The sequence below is a fragment of the Vanacampus margaritifer genome, chromosome 6 (assembly GCF_051991255.1).
Source record: "Vanacampus margaritifer isolate UIUO_Vmar chromosome 6, RoL_Vmar_1.0, whole genome shotgun sequence".
Lineage (NCBI taxonomy): Eukaryota > Metazoa > Chordata > Actinopteri > Syngnathiformes > Syngnathidae > Vanacampus > Vanacampus margaritifer.
This window is the reverse complement of record NC_135437.1, coordinates 8,978,216-8,991,054: the sequence shown is the minus strand read 5'-3', so window position 1 is coordinate 8,991,054 and position 12,839 is coordinate 8,978,216. Positions and strand designations below refer to the sequence as shown.

Below are 12,839 nucleotides of genomic sequence, written 5' to 3'. Positions count from 1 at the left end.
ATAAACACGTTCAATAGAATAGAACAGAACAGAAAGATGTTGAGTTTTTTCTTGAGCAGTCACCAGGTTGTTGAAGGATGGAAATGAGCTCATCGGAGGAACAGCCAAGTTTAAATGTTTTGGGAGAAAAATGTTAGAGAGAGCTGACTTTGATGGTTCGGACACGGTTAGAGGAGAAATTGTGAGTAAATAGGTAGAAGGATGAGGGTGAAGAGAGCAAGAGCAGGTTGATGGATATAGTGAAGAAAGACATGAGGGCAGTTAATGTTATAGAGAGGAGGATGCAGAAGATAGACTTCAATGGAACGGATGTCATGCTGTGGCGAATCCTTAACGGGACAAGATGAAAGGAAAAGAAAAAAAAAGAACAGAAAGCCTGTATTGTCATTCTATGATGTAGATAATGACAGACACAACAAAATTAGGGAAACCACAGAACATCTTCTGGGGAGTTGTAATGGACCTGACTTAACTATGCGTTCTGTTTTAAATCACTTGAGCTGTCTTTAATGGCATTCCCCAGATCTTAGTATGTGATGTCTTCTATAAACATTTTATTTTAAAATTCCATTATATCAGTTCAATTAAGTTCATCCTCCACATTCACACCAAAGGTTATTCCAAGGTACTTTCGCAGCTGTTCCACCAGAACAAACCCAGTAAAACTGGTGAAAGAGAGGGTGTGTAGCGTAGACTAATTGTCCTTGAATTGCAGCGCTAGGTTTTACTTTTAAATATGCAGGCATGACTGTCCTCAGGACCAGAACTGGCCTCCCGTTATGCAACTTCAACATATGTGAATCCTTGAATGTAATGTTTTAAAGGTAGCATGAGCTACATGGTTTTGGTGAACAAAAAATATTTTTGAGCCTATTTATAAAGTGCAGTGAGCCAAAGCAGGATAAATATGATTATTAACTCTTAGTTGTCATCTGCACTCGAGCAGCTACATTCTGGACAAGGTGTCATTTGAGAATTATTGCATCATTGCATCTGGATGACAATAAAATAATTGAACCTCACAGTTGCTAAAATATGAAGTAGTTTTTGTGCAATGGTTAGTGACAGTTTTTTTTAATGTTATATATTTAAGCATACTATCAATACTGTACATTTGATCTTGTGTGAGTTGAGTAATGCACTGGCGGAAGATGCTGAGGTTCCTTAGCATGTTGTTAAAGGTCAGAGCAAAACGTCTACACAGGTTGTTGACAGATCGTATTCCTTCTCTTATTTACAGCAGGTAACCCCTTGGTGTGCTCTGAGGCCCGCTTCAAGTGTCGAAACGGCCGCTGTGTAGACCGCAGCTTTTTGTGTAACGGCCAGGACAACTGTCAGGATAATAGTGACGAGGAGCTCTGCCTCAGTACAGCAGGTAAGACAAGCTCGCTGATAACTTCATGTCACCATAAGTCCAGTTTAGAGGCTCTTAGCAACACACATATTTTCTGTCTTTCTATTCATTCAATGTTTCCCAAGATTTACACAGAGAAGGCTTTTCTTTTTCTGTGTAGTTTTCGAAAAACAGCTTGTTGTACCAAAAGCAACAACTTTCTTGATCTTAAGTGCGCCACCAGGACATCTTTGACTAGCACCAGTCAAAAAGTAGCTGCAAGTTCAAACAAAGCGTCTAATACAAGAATTGAATCAATTATTTTCCCCTTTCAAAAGACAATTATATTCAGTTTTGACTGAGTTTTGGCACTGACAGAGGGAATATTATCATCTTTGTAAAGTCCGCTCAGTGTACTGTCCAGTATATTTGTATCAGCAATATCAATGTGATCCTTCTCGTACACAAAATGTTGTCTGTCAGATACTACTAGGATCCTCACATCACACAGGCAGCTGCTGTCTACGGCTGTCAATACTTTAGGCAAGCTTTCAAGGCAAGTTCAGATGCTTCCTGCTCGCTCTCATCCTGACCATCCTTTTGTCGTTTTTCTCTCCCACTGGGATTTATTTTTTTTCCTATTGGGAGTAAAGTCATTAAAGAAGAACAAAAAAGAATAACATAGATTAATGGGCTTCAATAATAACGCTCTAGCATCTAAAGTGCACATAACAGTCATTTATTTTATGCTGAGATGGGCGAAATGAGCATTTATTTGACACAGTGGGGCTGTAATCCTGTTACATCTCCCCCTATTATGTCCCTGAGATATCTTCAATGTTGTTCAGCAGAAGTCAAACCTACGTAGAGATCCTTCTTTTTCCTGACCTCGCTTTTTAGTTTAGTTTTTTTTACCCCATGATATTAGTACGAATAAAAAACTACAGATCACTAACTGCATCATTGACAGCAAAAGGTTTATATTTTAATGTTCCTGAAAGGTGGTTTTAAGCTTCTCACTTCATTGATTGTGTGCTAAGTTACAGGAAAGCGTTTAAGATGAGCTCACGGGATGTTCAGTTATGCAAACATAAAATATTGATTTATTAATTTTTTTATGTCATTTGCTAACAGCTTTCCATTTGTAGTATTAGTAGTAGCTATGTTGGTGAGCAGATTATCTTGGATTGTGCATTGCTATTTTGCTACTGCATAAATGGATGTTGCAAAGTTGCGTATCACAGTCCACATCTCCAGATTGGTGTTAACCTTTGAAACTTTTTTTTTACATTATCAGTTTTACTTTGAGCTGTGTGAATTATTGCATCACTGCAATTTGAATCCATGTATGTCACACAAACACGCACACACACACACTTTATAATGAGCACAGAGCTGCAGGTGACAGATAAGGCATGCAATATCCGCCATAAGCCACCTGAGCACTGCGTTTCCTTCAACACTTCTCTTCCTCTACCTTTACTTCGGTCCACGTTTTCCCCACCCTACTTGCTGCCCTATGTCCACATGGGGTTTCTATTTATGGAAATGATAGCCAGTGGTCAGCCCTCTGCCCCTCATAGGTGACTTGATTACAGCAGGACTATCCCCACTAGAGGTTACAATTATGTACAGTACTGTACCATTCTTTTATACCTTTAATGTTTTCATTTTCTATTAGAGTGGTCTTGAACTTGTTGGCACAAACACATCAGCCTGATACTCATGCTCTTTCTGTTTTTGTGTAATTTAGTTTTGCAATGACGGAAAGATACAAGCGCAGCGCCGTGTGCAATCTTCCAAAAATGCAGTATTGCAATCACAGAACAGGGAGATAGAAAGAGTGGGATCAAGAGCCTCTAACAAAGATGAGAAATTGAAAATGTTCCACATGAAAACGCTTCTCATAAACATAACACAAAGGGCATCACATGTAGTGATGATTAGCAATGCAGGAAGATGGAGGTAAATAAAGACTCAAGCAGGCAGACAAAGGTCTGCATTTTGTGATAAACTTGAGAGGGTGAAAACAGCCGTGGTCTCAAGTCAAACCCTGACGCTGAGCATTAAAAATCCGGAAACAGAAATGGCACGAAAAGTAGTTTTTCAATATTCTCTCTTCTTTGCTTTCCCCATCTGCTCACTTCGTCGTCAAGGCTGAATGCTTGCATAAGTTGCTTCTGCAAGGGATTGTTGTTTAAACAGAGCTGCTGGTCACACGGGACCCTGGCTGTGTTCAGAAGAACACAAGCACGTTAAACACTTAGCCTGCATATTAAATGGTGGGGAAAATCCTTAAAATGTTCACATCAGTCTCAATTCACGCATATTAGTACAAAAAATGTGTCAGATTGTGTGATGACTTGAGTGGAAATTGCAATAGTGATGAAATGTCACATTAAGTCATTTCAAGGCAAGGCAAAGCAAGTTTATTTGTATAGTACATTTCATACACAAGGCAACTCAATGTGCTTCACACAAGGAAATACGCATCGACAAACATAGTTAACAAAGCAAGAAAACAAAATGTAAAAAAAAAAAAAACATACATTGGTAATGTTAAAACATTAGACAGCAAACTTTAAAAATATTTAGAGTAAGGAAGTTTAAAAATAATTATTATTCAAGGAGTCTTCATCTTGGCTGCCTTTTAAAGTGACGTTGAACAGAAAGGAGCAGCAGTAACAGAGTGTGAACAAAGATCAGAGGGCCCAAGATTTAACATATGACAAACTCCCAAGCACCTGTTTTCAATTAGAAATATGATTTGAGAATCATGCATTTTCTCACGTAACAGTCTTCAGTTGTTGAAAGTGACACAATTTTAAAAAAAAAAAGACCTACAAGTGGCACAAACTGGATGTACAGTATGTCATGGTGGCAAAAACAAAAATTACCGCACACAATCTTATATCCTCAGAGTCAGGCCTTTTGTGGATAAAAATCCAATATAATTGGATATCTGCCAATGTGACTGCAGCATATACTAACAGGTTGGATATAGCCTAACCCAACACATTAACTTGCACTTACTGAATTATATGGATGAGTGATATACTGTATACACACCGGTGACTGCAGACAACACAAACACATACAAATCACATACAATCTAAACACATGGCACAAATTAAAAAAAAAATTAAAATAAGTAAATATTGCCAATGGAGGAGGAGATTGAGCATTGACTAAATATAGTGGTAAATGCTGTATTTGTATTCATATTTATTTAAGTAACAGAATGGTTCTGGTGCATACACTGCAGTAAACATGAATTTGTCCCGCTCAGTCTTTTAGAGTGCTTGTGATACTGTGCCATAGCACCCCCCAACCCCCTTCCTCTGATTTCAATAAAAATCCATTGAACATTGAATTAGGGCATCATAAGTTTCCTGCTTGATCAGATTTTAAGGAAGCCTTTGTTTGCATAATACCCAGTAAATCATGCAACGTGTCAAATCTGTCCTAATTAGTTGTTCGTAAATTTTTAAGGCACATAGCCTTGTATTGCCTTGTGCTAAATAGATGGTCTGGGAAGCACCCATCCCTTTCAATGTCGCAGGTGAGCTAGAACCTATTCCAGCTGAGTTTGGGTAAAAGGTGAACTACACCCTGGACTGTTTAATACATTTCACTAACGTCAGCATAATTGCTGTAAGTGTTAGGCTGTTGATTCTCAGAGAAAGTGTCAGAGGGAACGAGAAGAAGCTGCAGTGCTGACAGGCTGACAATTAGATTCATTCTGCTGCATGAGTTTCATGTCAAAATATTGGCAGCTGACATCACCCATGACATGGATTGTTTTGCTATAAATAAGGCCAACCACTTAGCAGTGACACAAATATGAAAAGGAAGTGTCAGGAAGGGAACAGTTTTGCTTACTTGAACTTGTTTCTGTACATTAAATTTTTTGTGTTTTAGCTGTTATCACCACTTCCATTACAGCAACATCATTATCAGTCATAACCCCCTGATGTGTATAAGCACTCCAACTGAGAGATCAAATCACTCAAATCCTCCGGCGTATATAGTATATCAAAGTAAATCCTACTTGCTATATCCAGTTGCGTCCCCATGTCATGCCATAGTCATCATACAATGCCGGTCTCTCTTGAACCAAAGAGACAAAGTCATCTTCCCGATCTTCTGTCCAGACAGACATTGTACATTCAAATTCGGAGGGTACAGCAGGGTGACAATGCGCAAAATGAGCGAGGGGGAAAAAATGGTCCAGGCTTTCCATCTGTACTGTTTATCCGCGTTCGTCACTTCCTCTTCTTGCATCGTGCGCTGATTCGCTAGCTAACAGCCAATCACAGTGATCAAACGCCCCGACGTCGATTCAACATGTCGAATTTGCTGTAACCCCACGACGAATTACAACTCTATCCGACTTTACAACAGTAATTTATACACTGATCAGACGCTGCATTCCGTCGGCCCAACGCTGTCCGACTCCCAACGTCGGAATAGTGTATCTAGGCCTTAATGCTACGTTCAGACTGACACGAAATATATCTTCACCATGCGCGTATCACGGCCGTTTATTCTTAATGTAAATACTGGGGTGGGGGCATGCTTCACACAGAAAAGAGGAGGGGCTCTTTCTTCTTTTCCGATAGAAATATAAAATTTGTACATAACATCGCTAGCCAATCAGGTAGCCAGTGGTTGTGCTAAAACGTTGGCTAATGCTAATTGCTATCTTACTACAAATGCTAGTGAATGGGTAAATAAGTGAATTTGCGAGTGATCGGTCCACTTACGTCATGTCCAATTCGTCTTCTGCACCCTATACGCGTATACTGTATTGACTTTATATGGACGGTGAGAAATGCTCATCTCAAGCTCTGTTTGACTGCGGCTTAAGAGCTATACGCAACCTGTATCTTGTATCTATCTGCTGTTTTGCATAAGCACCGTGATTGCAACAATCCATCCATACACCTCGGCCATTTGACGAAGCAAATTGAAATGGGACTGTATATACACTGAATGTCAGCTAACAACATGAAGTATTTCCAACCTCTTCATTACCACTGACCGTAAATTAGACATTGATATGTTGTTAGTCTGATATATGGAAAGAATGTCAGAGTAATTCAACGACCTCTAGACTTTATTCACTCATGGCATCCCTTAACTTGATAATAGCATCTCATGCTGCCATTCCCCCCACACTGAATGCTACCAGAGTACAGCTCCAAATAATATAGGTGCATTAGATTAAAATGTTAATTGTGCAGTTTTTGTAGAGGAGAATCATGTTGTGCTGGAATGGTCAAGTAATGTCCTTCATCAGCAGCACTCTTTGGAGCTGGCACAGTGAAAAGATGTGGGAGGGAGTGTGAAATGGTGGAGGGGAATGTAATGGCTGTCGACTGAGGTGTGGGAGTCCAATGTCTGGTGTGAGCTAACTACTGCAGGAGGTCACACGTCACCACTGCCAACGGATTTAAAATCTTGAAAAGGTTTGAAAAGCGTGTTTGCAAATCTGTGTTGATAGAATCTGCAGAACAGGAAAGATGGCCACATTACTTCCATATGGATTGTAATCCAAAATTATATACTGTATATAGTTTTGCCATTTGTGTCACTGTTGGAATACAAAGGTGCAATTTTCTTCCTTTTAAATCTCCGACTAACCAATGCTGCAAATGTAATCTTTTTAGAGCGCTTGTTCTTAAAGTCATAGCTGGAATAGTTTGTGGCCACACCAAAGTGTAATAGGTCCACATGAATCACCCCACATCTTTGGAACAGTTCTACTCAACTGTCACTTGTCAAGTCTGTGTAAATCAACAACCTTTCCTTCCGCAACCTATGCAGTCGCCATGGTGATGGTTGGTCAAGTGACGACAGGCATCAACAGACTGCTTGAGGAATTCCACTGTGAACAAAAGCTCCTCTGTTGCTTTTGGTTAGCGCTGCACGAGGAGAGTGGGCTTTTAGTTGTATGCGTGTTTGCACGTCATTGTGCATGTGTGTTTGCAGCCGAGTCATGGGGACTGACACCATCATTACACTAATGCGGCTCTTAAAGGCACACCAATGGCGAAAATCTCTGTGTAACTGATGCCCATTATAAATGCAATGATTATCTTGTTTTTGTTTTGGGGTTGTTGTTTTTTTTGCCTCAAAACAATTCTTGAATAAGTGTGGATAAACCGCCAATAAGCGATGCCAACAAAAATCAGCAGTTAACCCTCCCAAATCATCAGCATTTGTATGAGACACAACAATCAATACAATATTTTCTTTTCTTTACAATTTATCCTTGCATTTTTATGTGTTCAGGCACGTCTTTAAAAATAGTTCATTTTAAGAAGTTGAAAGTGTTTGAAGTGTGTGTGGAAGCTGTAAACCTATTGAAAAAAAATGTATGTGATATCTCTATACCACAGATTTTCAACTATTGCGGATGGGTCTGAAACTGTTCCCCACGATAAACACTGCTATCGAGAGGGAAAGAAAAAAGCTTCACTTTTTGCTTCGCACACATGACGTGCGTTCAAAGACTGCCAATAAAAGATATTGCAAGCTTTTCTCCTACATGGATGCTTGGCTCTCTTTTTGGCCCATTGCTAAACACTGGCTGAGTGACAGCAGCAAGGAGAATCACAGTGAAAAGGGTGCAATTGTAACGATATCTTAAAGCTCTCTTCCACTCCATCCGGAACACCAACTTTTTTATTTTATTTTAGAATATCGTGCTTTGACTGGAAAATGTTGTTGCTGCATGCTAAACTCTCAACTGAACTGTATTTATATCGCACTTTCACATCTGTATGACGGTGCCCTAGACTTGTACAAATACTACAACGTTATCAGGTGTTATTGCAGGTCGGTGTGAATAGTGTTATTCACGTTTGTTGTGTACACAACTCCCACAATTAAACTTCTGAAAATAACACAAGGCAAAAGTTCTCTTTGAGTCTGGTGTGAATGATCTAGTGGTGCAACGGATCACAAAAGTCCCGGTTCAGATCGGATCACGGATTTGAGTGACGGATCGGATAATTTTTCAGATCAGAAAAAAAAAAGATAAATAGTACTTTGTCTTCATTTATTTTGTAAAACGCCTTTTCCCATTACATTAAAAAAAATAAATTCAAAATGTCTATTATAGCTATTTAGGATTTAGGAATACAATTTTAAGTGCAATATGAGGCAGACACATTCTTATTTTTACATGGTTCAGGTGTAAAATAACAAGGTATTATTGGCTTAAAGTTGTGTGTGTTCCTGGGCAAAAATTTGATAAAATAAATAAAGACAAAGTTCTGTTTTTGTTGTTGTTTTTTTATAATGAAAATACCTCAATGTGCAATTTAAGGCACATTCCCTTCCTTTAAAAGTGGAGAGTGAATTACAAAGTAGCCTTGGTCCAGAATATCAAAAAAGAATTCAAGTAAGCCAGATACCAGCTGTCCAACTTACCGTCCAGCTTGACGCTGAAGTTGGCTCCACGGTCGCACTACCGTCAAATAATCTTTTCATCACCTTACCAGCCAGCAGCCAGACACGTTGGTCATGCTAACAGGTAGCCGCTAGCCACTTACGTCGGAGACTTCTGCCATATACAAGGGTGGCATAATTAATTAGCAGTTTCTTAAGCGTCCTAAATTAGTGATTGAACGTGAGTTCGGGATAGTCTTGTGTTGATGTTGGTTGCAACAACAATTTCAATCAACTACGATGATAGAAACGTCTAAAAGGGAAGTTAAGTTAGCCATCATGCCACGACGTGGGCGAACTTCAAAGTAAAAGTGTACAAAAGCTATTTGCATTGCCATCAATGTATTACTGTATTTAGTTAACTTTATTTTGAAATTAGGTTTAGCGTGTTAAATTGAGTATGTTTCAGCTTCCTTGACATGTCAGAATGGTATTGACTTTGAGTGCGCACTTTGACAATTACGTCGCATAAATCAGGGCTTGTTTTTATGGGCAAATGTGCGCACTTGACGACACATGACAATAAAATGAAACGGTTACAAAACACAGTCCACGTACCGGTGATGTTCTACTTCGTGCACGTTATCCGGTCCTGCAGCGAGCCTGGCCGTCTTCCTGCTCGTCAAAGCGTCCGATTACCCTTCTTTTATACACTTTAAAAAAATGCATATTCCTCTTGTCAAAGCCAGGCGATGTTGCAAAACCACGAAGATTTGACAAGGGTGCGCGTCCTGGACTGGTTAAATAGTTCGTCTGCCGTGTCATCCTTCATTTTTTTCCCAACATGTAAGCGGGCCCGGGGCTAATCCACATTTGTTTTATGCAACTCTGGGGCAATATAGTTCCGTTTTGTGAAGAAACAGACACAATATTCCATCCTTCCTCAGGTCGCGACAGAACGGCTTGCTGGTTAATGATGCTAATGCTTGCTAGCATCAGCATGCTGCTACCAGGACTGTGGGATAACTGTATTCAATTTACATATGGCCATTTTTTATTTTTTTATTTTTAATATGGACACTTATGCCTGGTATAGCAATATTCCCCCAGTGCAATTTTGACCAAATTGGCCGCGCCAATGTGGCGAGCGTGGGCAATATTTATCTCGCCATTCCCCATTACACCTCGTCATTGGCAACGTGGCGAGCAGGGAGCGTGCACCCTGATTTATGCATTTTCGTAGAGATGGCTTCTAAATAAGCTCATGCATTAATAATGTAAATAACAGTGGCAAATGTGTTGAAGAACACATAATCAACATTGGCATACATTTTCCTAATATAGTGCTCACAGATTCTGTGTGTGAATCATTTAGGGTTTTAGCCCAATGATAATGAAATACTTTGCAAAGTATTTGTGGAGCAAACATAATACATATTTATTTACCGGGTTCTGTAAATTAACTATTCCAGAATGAAATAGCACATAATCCCCACGTGAATCTTCTTTCGGGGCAGTGGACCTTAATAATGGGCAGCATTTAGCAATAAACAGAAGCCCACCTAAGTGATGCATTAGGTGTCAGTCATCTCTTGTTGTAATGGGCCAGGTTATTTTCTGCTCCATGCCAATTCTGTAAGTGTGCATTCACCCGCAAAACGATTTAGCTGAAGTTGTTGCTGACAGACCGTAGCAATTGTAAATGCGATATATAATTCATACCTGCATGTGGAAATTTCCACATCCATGTACGAGTATATACTGTGTATTCATCAGGGAAATGATAAAGGAAGGCGGTTGATGAAGGTGATGGTGAAAAAGAGCTGAAGTAAAATGTGTGAAAAAGGATAGAGGGATAGAATAGAAGAAAAAAATTGCCAGAGAATGATTAAGAGCGAGAGAAAAGCTGATGGAGATGAGGAATTAAGGAAAGTGACAAAGCTATTGAAGGAAAATGTATAACCTTCTGAATTCAGTGTGTGGAAAGACGGAATCACAAGGGTGGACACAGACCAGGATGATAGAGACGGTAGATCGGGGAGGGGTCATCATAGAAAATAGATGAAAGAGAAAGAAATGTGAAGGGAAGCAAAACAAATGTGGCATTTGCTGAAAGGGGAATGAACAAGTGGTAAAAATGCAGGAGACAACTGAGTGATAAGGATGACTGGATTTAAGTTGCGCCACTATAGTGAGATTGCGTGACAAATAAAGTATGAAAATGTAAAGAAAAAAACGGGTTTTACAATTCAAAGGTCCCTTTTGAAGCTTCAAGCTTGAAGCTTCTAGTTCATTGTAATTACTAGAGGCTCCTCTGTTGGCCTCAAAAGAAATCTTCTCAGTTTGTATTGTTTATTCCTAACATGGAATGTCAACCTTGCAATTTCTGCCAGTGTCGGCATTTAATTTCCATATTCCGAATTTGTGCCATGATGTGTCTTTGCAACCTCACCTAACCACAACACAATGACGTTGTGAGTCGGTCCGACGCTTTCTCGTGCTGTAGTTCTCAGTTCTGGTTACTGCAGACAGTTTGATTCACAGTTATTGTGCACAGTGTTCCTGCTTTCATGACACTTTAGCTAACATTTTCCCATTTTTTGTCCCTTGACTACTACTGTTTTTGAGTCAATTTGAGTGAGTGACTGAACGGCAATAATGTTTTTCAAAAATAGATTTTAATGTGAAATAACTACCAAAGTGAATATCTTATCGATTAGACATATGAATATTGCTGGTGACTAGCGGAAGCCTTTTACATCCAAAGGAGACCCAAAGTACAGGATGTTTGTTTTTTCATCATCTATGAGAGTAAGCCATTTTAATGCTTCGGATTGGTAGAGTAATTTGTTTAAAATAAGAAAAGAAAAATAGCACACGCGTGTGGACTGACCAATTGAGGGCCTGACGCTAGCAATATGTTGAATCCAAGCTAACAAACACTGATAGCCAAAAAAGGATCGAGATGATCACATACTGTTCAAAGCTTTCTTTTCAATGCATTCTAACACACCATTTTAAAATACAGGACATTTTTTGACTTTCAAATAAAAACTTGCGCTAGTAACAATATTTATTGTTCATGAGGTAATGTAATGGCACAAGGCATGATTGATTTAGTGTACACTTCTGCCTTCATATAATAAACTGTTCTGTTTCTTTGTTTTGCTTTTGCCTACTGAGCAAAAGACAATTTCTGTCACAACCACTCACACTGACTGAATGTCTATAGCAAGTGGGTTCACTCCTGAGGGATCAGGGATAGGTTTTGAGTGATGCTTTATAGCTACTAGTGTCACAAAGACACAGCATCCCCTGGCAGATTACTGGGAAGCTTATTCCATTGAAATTCATAGAAATTGGATCAAAATGCGGAGCTATGCTTCCCTTTACATAGAGTTTTTTTTTTTTTTGTGCGTGTGCACGAGTAGTACTGTACTGTGATTTTAAAAAGTCAGAATACAGTACCTGTTTATTTTATATTCAGCGAAGACAATAAAAACAATTTTTTTTTATAAATATATATCTTTAAGATCATCAAACAAATGTGAATATTAGACAAAGAGAACCCAAGTAAACATAAAATGTTATTTTCAAATGGCAATGTTATTTATTAAGGAATTTATTATTTTATTTATTTATTAAGCAAAACTGTGTGGAAAAAAAAATGTTTCCCATCGAAACCTAACAATTGGTTGGGCCACTCAGCAGCAACAACTCAAATCAATGTTTTACTATAACTGGCAATGAGATTTTCACATCTTGTTGGAGGAAATGTTGGCCCACTCTTCTTTGCATAAATCATAATTGCTTTAATTCAGCAACACTGGAGAGGTTTCAAGATTGAACGACCTTTTTAAGGTCATCCCACAGCATTTTAGTTGGATTCAAGTCTGACCTTTGATGATGCCGATGATTTTTTTATGACCTGCTGGATGAGTTGTCACGGTACTTAGGTTAATTTGTGCCAATTTTGCCCCTTTTTTAATTATTCATTTATTTTTGTGGGGTCGCAGCCACTCCTGGAAGGTTCATCATTTCTTCCATGTTTTCCTTGTTTGTGGATAATAACTCACTGTGCATTACCATATTTTCCATCTGTTTTTGA

The 12,839-nt window shown here is 39.0% G+C and overlaps 1 protein-coding gene across 2 annotated transcripts in view; it reads left to right on the top strand.

Annotated features, from left to right (window-relative positions):
- Positions 1–12,839, top strand: part of ldlrad3 (low density lipoprotein receptor class A domain containing 3) — a 59,786-nt gene that overhangs the window by 26,836 nt on the left and 20,111 nt on the right. For both annotated transcript variants that reach the window (XM_077569552.1, XM_077569553.1), the window contains exon 4: positions 1,241–1,375. In XM_077569552.1, the coding sequence (XP_077425678.1) occupies positions 1,241–1,375 (135 nt within the window). The remainder of the gene's footprint in view (positions 1–1,240; positions 1,376–12,839) is intronic.